At 38.5% G+C, this 9,786-nt stretch overlaps 1 protein-coding gene across 1 annotated transcript in view; it reads right to left on the reverse strand.

Moving 5' to 3' along the window:
- SERINC1 (serine incorporator 1) overlaps positions 1-9,786 on the reverse strand; it is a 42,236-nt gene that overhangs the window by 11,247 nt on the left and 21,203 nt on the right. Inside the window, exons 2-3 of the mRNA XM_025865047.2 lie at positions 4,180-4,341; positions 964-1,133 (exon numbers count right to left, since the gene is read on the reverse strand). Of these exons, the coding sequence (XP_025720832.1) occupies positions 964-1,133; positions 4,180-4,341 (332 nt within the window). The remainder of the gene's footprint in view (positions 1-963; positions 1,134-4,179; positions 4,342-9,786) is intronic.

Raw genomic sequence — 9,786 nt, forward strand, 5'->3', positions numbered from 1 at the left:
CATTCTGTGATGCATTTTGAGAAGTGTTTAAAAATACATTTAATAAATATATTTGTAAAAGTGCAAATAAACAAATACCAATGACTACAAGGACAAAATAAATCAACCTGTCACAGCATATTTTTCACTAATATTTGTATTTCACTTGTTCATTCTTCCTGTCTTTGGTAGCATAATAAAAAATAAGCAACAGCAGATACTCAAAAAAATTTTTTAGTTCATTATGGGGAGAAAAGAACAGATAAAATTCAAAACATTCAAATTAAGTACCAGAAGTGATGCTCTACATTAAGGGATATTAATAAAAGAGGGACCCTGAAGTTTCTTTCTAGATTGTCTAGTACAACCAACCATTTAGACAATCAATCACCCTGCTGAGGATTAAAGTTTTTCATTTTGGTTGCACTGTAGGTCTAAGTAACCAAGTTCAGTGTCATGTAGTAAGACTGATCTACCAAGAGCTAAGAGGAGGAGGAATGAGTTCCTCGTTATCAGTAACAGATAGGGTAGACCCTCTTTTGTTTTAATTAATTAATTTAGAGAGAATGCACAAGCAGGATGGATAGAGGGAGAGGGAGAGGGAATCTCAGACTCCCTCCACGCTGAGTGTGGAGCCCGAGGTGGGGATAAATCTCACCCTGAGATCATGACCTGAGCCAAAACCAAGAGTCAGATGCTCAACTGACTGCGGCACCCAGGTGCCCCAGTTGATTCTCTTTTTATGATGAAGTATAAAACATCATGCATCAGAGGTTATACCAATAAGTAATCCAAGACTACTATTTAATATTTATATTTGTAAAATCTGATATTCTCAGTAGAGACAAGAAGATATTTTTACCTGGTCATTCATGAATAACAAAATAAACCTGCAAACTCCATGACTATCTTAAAGTTTCTTTAGACAGACTCAAAATAACTGAGAAAACGCTACCCAGACTTTTGTATCATTCAAAGACGTACCCATTATGCACTGCAGCTCTTGGATCACTGCTGCTCTTCACTTTGATCATTAGCAGAGAGAGGAGAAGATAGAACATAGCCAAGCCAAAGCACAGACGGTACACAGCTTTATAGCCAACCAAAATATTACAAGGAACGATGCCTTTTTCATTTTCACAAAATCCAGGAATCTAGAAAAACAAAGAGTTTATGATGTAGAATTTTTTCAAGTAAAAATGAAAGTTCTAGGTAATCAAATAGTTTAAGGTTTAGAAAACAGAAATTTGCTTTATAGTTTATGTTGAATATGTAAGCAAGTTAAGTCTGGAACATTTTCATCAGATAGACATTTAACTCTCTTTTTACTTTATTCGAGCCCATGAAAAACTACAAATGCTGAACCAAAACTGGATGTTTATTCTGACTTGCAGACTTATTCTAAATTTCCTAAAAGGTGCATTCTCTTGTGATATGCTGAATTACTTGTATAAGAGAGAAATACAATCAATAAAAGATTAAGAAATTATATAGTAAGTCAGCTTCTAAATACTGAAGAGAACAATGATGGCTTCTCAGAGCTAATGTGACCTAAATACATTTTGAGTTCTGAATTCTACAAGTGTTATTTTTTTTAAAGATTTTATGCATGTCAGAGACAGAGAGAATGAGCAGAGGAAAGAGGCAGAGGGAGAAGCAGGCTCCCCGCTGAGCAAGGAGCCTGATCCGGAACTCTATCCCAGGACCCTGGGATCATGACCTGAGCCGAAGGCAGATGCTTAACCAACTGAGCCACCCAGGCAACCCTACAAGTGTTATTTCTGATAATGAATGGATTTGGATTAACAAATAGCTGGCACTGATTTTATTTTTAACTTAGAAATCTGAAAAAGACTGATGGCCATTACAGAAAGTCACAATGGAATCAGAATACAAAAAACAAAACAAAACAAACAAAGAACCTTTAGTGAAATAAATGGGAGTAGTCCTCAGAACTACATACACTACTCCTACATATGAGGATGAATTATTTCCTCTAGAAAATGTTAAAGCAAACAGATATGTCAAAATAGGACTATTAATTTGTGCCTTTAAAACCAAGAACTTACAATTGTATTTAAGCTAATGGGGAGGCACTACTTCCTTTTGCTAGTTCCTACATGGTCTGTAACCGTTTCTTGGTCTCACTTAAATCTCACCTTTCCAACCCAGTTTAAGCCCTATGGCAGTATGTACTTACCCATACTCACTTGCAACATGTACTCAACTAGGCATCCTTAATTATCCCACTCCCTTGTATGAAAGCAGGACACACATGGAGAATTCCCATCATTAAGTTAATTCAACCACCTAGTTTAGTGAGGTTAAGCTAGTTCAATAACAACCCCCAAATATCAGTGGCTTAAAACAGCAAAGGCATAGTTCTTCCTCTTGTACATGTACATAACTGGTTCTGATAGTCATTTCAGGAGTCCAGGCTGTTGGGGAAGCCACCATTTCAAATGATGTATGTATTGTGACGGATAAAAAAGGAAATCTTGTACCAGTAAGTAGAGGCTGATGTGTATTTCTTCAACTCACAACTCACTGATCAGTAAGTACTAGAGACATGGCCCCACATCTCACAAGCACTCTAGGAAATGCAAATCATTGGTGACCTTCAGAAAGCAGAGAAGCAGAAATATTTGGTGTTGAGAATTAATATCCACCAACTAAACTACTTATAACCATGGTCAACCAGATCCATGACAAAACCATATAAATATGTCTTTTGCTTATACCCAAGGACTCGAGTAATATTAACTGGTCATCCACATCTACCATGTGCAATGCTAGTTACTTTCACAATCATAATCATCTCATTTTCCTTACCCCAAAGGCAACATCAAGCAGATACTGTGCTTTAAAATGGAGGTCAACTGCCATATTCTTTCTCAAACTCAAATTTTCTGTTGTCATTTGTCTTGTCTTGGTGGAAAGCCAACTTCCATACCTTCTCTTGATCACCTTCTCCCTCTCGCCCTTATACAGATTAAAGCCCGTATCTTTAACCCCTTTCAAAATATAAATGATTAAATCTCATCCTAAAAAATCTTTTCCTTAACTCAGCTGCCCTCTGAGACTACCATCTTTGTTACAAAAATGCTCAAATCAGCAGTTTATACCTACTGGATACATTTCCTCACGGCTGTTTGATTCTCCTCCTACTTCTGATCCCAGCACTCTAAAGAAATCGCTTTTTCAAGACAGTAATGATGTCAAATACTTTCTTTCTAAGGTCTGCACAATAGGGCATTCACTTGTTTCACCCTTTTTCATTGTTCCTTCTGAGGTTCCCTTTTCTCTAGCAACCCCTTTCAATAACAGCTTTTGTCAAAGTTATGTCTTCATACTTTGAATGGTCTTCTTCAGCATATGCTGCCATGGTTTCGACTTTCATCTCCATTCCCAAAACACCTCTAGCTAGGATTTCTTTTTTGTTACATACTGTGTTTTCTACTTCTTGTTAGATACACAAACACACTTTCTCACACATGTATGTAGTGCAGTATCCCTAAGTCAATGTTTTATAAACTAAATGAATCATACTTTCCTCATCTCCTTTTACAACCTGACTCCCTGAAAATTTTTTTTTAAAAAATAAAACACCTCCCCTCCCCAGTTAACAGTAACAGTTTCATGCTAGCTGTCTAAAATCAGAACCTGGGTATTACGTATGATTCTATCACTGCCAATATTTAAATCCAGATTCAGTTAATTCTATATTCAGAAAAGCTATTGCAGGCCCCCTATACAGTTTTTGATTATACAATTAAAAGAGCCTCCACATTTAACTGCTTGACTTCTAATGATCAGATCAGTCTTCCTAAAGCATACATATTCTGTTCAACAAGCTCTTTATCCTCATTTTGCTTCCTATTTTTCAATCTCTGCATACAAAAGTTCTACTCATTCTTAGAATGTTGCTTCTTCCATGAGACCTACTGAGTTCTGACATTTAACTGGTTAGAATTACTTATTTCTCATTACCACAGCACATTATCTGTACTACCATCAGAGAAGTTAAAAGCTTATGTAAGTCTTATATTGTCTTTCTTTCCTAAAAGATTAAGGATTACTAAAACTGGAATTACATGTTATCTTACTTTGTACATTACGATTTCCAAAACCCAACAATCAGTTTTAAGCAACTCATTACAGGTTCAGTTGATCAATTAAAAAAAAAACAACAAAACTAACCTTATTCAGTTGTTCTTCCATCCCCGGTATCAACATTACACAAGCTACACACACTCCAACAAGCAGGAAAAGTGCATAGATCAATCTAGTTACAGTAGAGTTGTTTCCACTAGGACAGCATCGACACAGCAAACATGGGGCACTGCCACATAAACATGGTATCTGGGAAAAAGAGTATTAAAAATCAGTATAGTTTAAAATGATACAGTGAAAATTTGTTTCATCCACTCAAACAAACAAACAAACAAACAAACCCAGGACTGAAGTTAAAGTAATTACCAAGGGGAACAAAATGTATTTGGTTCACACATAATTATCCACAAAAAAACTTAGTACTTTCTGTGTAAAGACGGACCAAAGTCAAACATAAAAGTGCTTGACCTCTAAATCAGTTAAAATAAATCAAATCAGTTAAAATAACAAAGTAAAAAAAAAAAAAATCAGCAGCAAAGAGTTGAGCAAAAACAAACAAACAAAAAACCCTGGAAAAATAACAAGCTCTGGCTCCTGTCTTTTAGCCCCCAAATACAATACCGGTGAATTCACAAAATTCTGAGAATTCTCAAACACCCCAGAAGACAAAAAGAAGGGAACTGGCATCCTTATCTTTTCCTCTTCTGAGATGGTAGTAGTGAACAAAGTGAAAACTCAGGCCAGCTAACTTTCTCCAGTGGAACTCCACAGAAAACTACACCAGGGGAACAGGATAATTCCCTCACCAGGAGAGACGAACGTTGATAAAGCAATTTGCCAATAGTTCAGAAAGGTTAAGCATTAAGGTTCTCACAAGGACTCACCATAACCTAGGCTAAGCTTCCTCATACTGTCAGACTTCAGAAAGCTGGACAGACTAGGGTATTCCAGCCTTATAGCAATAGCTCTGGGGGAAAAGTCTCAGAAACCAAGGGAAGGGAGTACGGTTGCAGTCATACACACTACAGCAACCAATATAGTGCAGGAACAAAGCTGTTTATAGTAAGCTCAAAAAAGAAAAAAAAACATGGCAACTATGCAAACATACTCTAGCAAAAATAAATAAATAAATAAGCACAACCCTCAGGGGTAAGAGGAAAAAAAGGGTGAGGGAGAGACGTTTGAAGAATCCAGTCTGAAACAAAACATAACTCAGTAAGAAAAGGAAATTCTCTACCAGTGCTTCACCTGAACTACAGAAATATAACAAAAAGCAATTGAAAAAGTTAAAAAATGAAATGAGAAAAGAATAAAATAATGAAAAAAGAAAGTCAAACTTAAAGAATAATTAATTATTAAGTAACAAAACAGACATGGCTGAAAATAAAATTACTAACAGAAAAAAGCTTGAGATAATTATTATAAACTTAGGTCAAGATGCAGTTAATAGTGATCAGATGTATCCTACTGCCTTAATCAATGGAAAAATTTAAGCAAAACAATGGTTTTTCAGACAATTAACAATAGGCAAGGCAGGACAGTAATTTCTGAGAGAGAAAACAATGTGAGCTCCATGACTGACCCATCCTTCTGTCTGGGGAGAGCTTCCAGTATAGGGAGGGGATCTAAGCAAAGGCCAGCAGTCCACCTGAATTAAGGAGATAGTTGGGAGCTGGAACAGAGTTGGTCACTGAGAGAAGTAAAGGCAGCTAAAGTTTACAGGGCAGAATCCTGGAGAGAAGAAAGCTACAAAGTGAGCTCCGGAAATCTGCAGAGGCTTCAACTTGAATCTTCAGCAAAGCACTGATCACTGCAAGCATTTGAATAAAATACCCAAGGAGGGGGAAGAGTTGGTATTGCCACCAGCCATAGTGGAAAAACCTTGTAATCCAGGAGGCAGTGAGTTATAGGCTATTGCTTAGAAAAAAAAAATCAGCCATAAGATTAAAGGCTGCTCCAGCCTCACTTAACAAAGCATAAAGGAAACATCAAAAAGGTCAAATTTTCTTCAAATAACTCACCTTTGCCCAAGAATATCTTTTTAAAATACATCCATCAAGGTAAAACTTACAATGTCTGACATCTAATAAAAATTTGATAGCTATGCAAGAGAGTAAAAAATACAACCTTTAATGAGAAAAATCAATCAAAATCAACCCAATAACACAGATGACTTAATTATAGATAATGGCATAAAAGTATTATTTTAACTATATTTCATACTCTCAAGGAGATTAAAAAAAAACCATCAGCATGTAAGGAGAGCCACGGAAGATAACATAAAAGATCCATACCAAACCTGTAGAAATGAAAAATAAAGTAACTAAGCCAAAAAATACTAAGACACTGCAAAAAAGATTAATGAGCCCAAAAACACAGCAAAAGAAATGAGACAAAAATGCTAGGACAAAAATGAACAGATCAGTGTAGACAATTTCAAGCAGCCTAACGTAAATGAAATTGGAGCTCTCAAAAGGGGAGATGACCAGAAGAGTCCTACTGAGGAAATAGTTGTCAAAATGTTCCCATATTTAATCAAGATTATAAATTCCCAGATTCAAGAAGCTCAATGAAATTCTAGCAAAATAAACATGATGGAAACCACATCCACTCATATCACAAACTGCTTAAAAACAACCGTAAGCAGAAAAATCTTTAAAAAGCAGGCAGAAGAGGGGGCGGAGCAAGATGGCGGAGGAGTAGGAGACCTAGATTTCGTCTGGTCTCAGGGATTCAGCTGGATAGGGATCAAACCATTCTGAACACCTACAAACTCAACAGGAGATTAAAGAGGAGAGTGGCAACAACTCTCTGAACAGAGAAGCGACCACTTACTGGAAGGTAGGACGTGCGGAGAAGTGAATCCAAGGCGATATTCTGGAGGATAGATGGTGGGGGAGGGGCCTCCGCTGGCCGCTTCTGGCAAGTGATAGAGCCGCGGAGCACAAAATCGGAACTTTTAGAAGTCGGCTCCGCTGAGGGACGTCGCTCCAGTGGCTAAGCAGGGGGTGGAATCCTCCCCAGACAGTGTGGTCTCAGGACCCTTGGGGTCACAGAAAGACCGGGGGTGCCTGAGTGCGCCAGAGCTCCCAGGTATCGGAGCGGGGAAGCCGGCTGCAGAGATGGAGCCGAGGCGCGGGCTCTCAGCTTGGGGTTGCCATAAACTGCGATCCGCGGCCCAGTCGGGCCACTGCTCCTCCAGCAGGGACCCAACAGGCGGCAGAGCTGGGGAGACTCCCTTTCTTCCCCCGGGAGGAGTGGCGCAGGAATGCACCACAGGGATCTGCTGGGTTTGGAGACTCCACACGGGGTCAGGTGCCAGAGATAGCAACACTCGGTCACAGGCCGGGTGAGCGCGGAGAGCGGCCGGAAACCAGGGACAAGGGAGTGAGTGCTTTTCTCTGTGGGCGCACTGAGGAGCAGGGCCCCGAGTTCTCAGCTCCTCCGGGTGGAGATTGGGAGGCCACCATTTCTGCCCTGGTCGTCCAAGGCTGTACCGTGAGCTTGCAGGGAACAAAAGCTCCTGAGATCAAACCCGAGCAGCTTGCTTAGCCCGGACCGACAAGGACGGGGCAATTCAGCCTCCGGCAGACATTTGGAAACCACAGCAACAGGCCCCTCCCCCAGAAGATCAGCACGAACAGCCAGCAAGCCAAGACCAACTTTACCGATCAAAGAGAACGGGAGAACTCCAGCGCTAGGGGAATACTGCACATAGAATTCATGGCTTTTTTTTTTTTTACCATGATTCATTAGTTCATCAAAGTTAATTTTTGTTAATTTTTTTTATTTTTCTTTTTCCCTTTTTCAACCAACATCTTATCAATCTCTTTTTTTAAAAAAAAATTTTTATTTTTCATTTTTAGAGTCATATTTTATCCCTTCATAGTAGTTACCCTTATTTTTGGCATATATATATAAGTTGTTCTCTCTTTAAAATTTTGAGATACAGTTTCTTCTAACAGATCAAAATATACCCTAAATCACTAGTGTATGGCTTTGCTCTAGTCTCCTGCCTGATCACATTCTCTCCCTTTTTTTTTTTCTTAAATCTTCTTCTTTCTTTTTTCAAACTTCTTATCAAGTCCTTTTATAAAATCTTTTATAATTTTCATCTTTACAGTCATCTTCTATCCCTTCATTGTATCAACCCTTATTTTGTACATATATGTCTTTCTTCCTTTAAAATTTTAGGAGGCACTTTTTTCTAACAGACCAAAATACCCCCAAAATCTAGTGTGTGGCACTGATCTATGCACTAGCCTGATCATATTTGATCATATTCTGCTTTTTTTTGTACTGTTCTGTTTTTGTTTTTGTTTTTTCTTTTTCTTTTTTTTCTTCTCTTTCTTTTTTCTTTCTTTCCCTTTCTTTTCCCCTGGTTTCAGATCTTTTCTGATTTCTATACAGTATATTTGCTGGGGACGTTGTAAACCTGTTAGCATTTTGTTCTCTCATTCATCTATTCTCCTCTGGACAAAATGACAAGACGAAAAAAATCACCTCAGCAAAAAGAACAAGAGGTAGTACCCTCAGCCAGGGACCTACTCAATACGGACATTAGTACGATGTCGGACCTAGAGTTCAGAATCATGACTTTAAAGATACTAGCTGGGCTTGAAAAAAGCGTGGAAGTTATTAGAGAAACCCTTTCTGGAGAAATAAAAGAACTAAAATCTAACCAAGTCGAAATCAAAAAGGCTATTGATGAGGTGCAATCAAAAATGGGGGCACTAACTGCTAGGATAAATGAGGCAGAAGAGAGAATCAGTGATATAGAAGACCAAATGATGGAAAATAAAGAGGCTGAGAAAAAGAGAGAAACTACAGGATCATGAGGGCAGAATTCGAGAGATAAGTGATACGATAAGACGAAACAACATTAGAATAATTGGGATCCCAGAAGAAGAAGAAAGAGAGAGAGGGGCAGAAGGTATATTGGAGCAAATAATAGCAGAGAACTTCCCTAATGTGAGGAAGGAAACAGGTATCAAAATGCAGGAGGCACAGAGAACCCCTCTCAAAATCAATAAAAATAGGTCAACACCCCAACATCTAATAGTAAAACTTACGAGTCTCAGAGACAAAAAGAAAATCCTGAAAGCAGCTCGGGAGAAGAGATATGTAAACTACAATGGTAAAAATATTAGATTGGCAACAGACCTATCCACACAGACCTGGCAGGCCAGAAAGGACTGGCAAGATATCTTCAGAGCACTAAAAGAGAAAAATATGCAGCCAAGAATACTATATCCAGCTGGGCTGTCATTGAAAATAGAAGGAGAGATAAAAAGCTTCCAGAACAAACAAAAACTAAAGGAATTTGTAAACACGAAACCAGCCCTCCAAGAAATATTGAAAGGGGTCCTCTAAGCAAAGAGAGAGCCTAAAAGCAGCAAAGATCAGAAAGGAACACAGACAACATACAGTAACAGTCACCTTACAGGCAATACAATGGCACTAAATTCATACCTTTCAATAGTTACCCTGAATGTAAATGGGCTAAATGCCCCAATCAAAAGACACAGCCTATCAGACTGGATTAAAAAACAAGACCCATCAATATTCTGTCTGCAAGAAACTCATTTTAGACCCAAAGACACCCCCAGATTGAAAGTGAGGGGGTGGAAAACCATTTACCATGCTAATGGACACCAAAAGAAAGCTGGGGTGGCAATCCTTATATCAGACAAA

Source organism: Callorhinus ursinus, unplaced genomic scaffold (genome assembly GCF_003265705.2).
Source record: "Callorhinus ursinus isolate GAN/ISIS: 27379988/994484 unplaced genomic scaffold, GSC_fseal_2.0 scaffold6, whole genome shotgun sequence".
Classification (NCBI taxonomy): domain Eukaryota; kingdom Metazoa; phylum Chordata; class Mammalia; order Carnivora; family Otariidae; genus Callorhinus; species Callorhinus ursinus.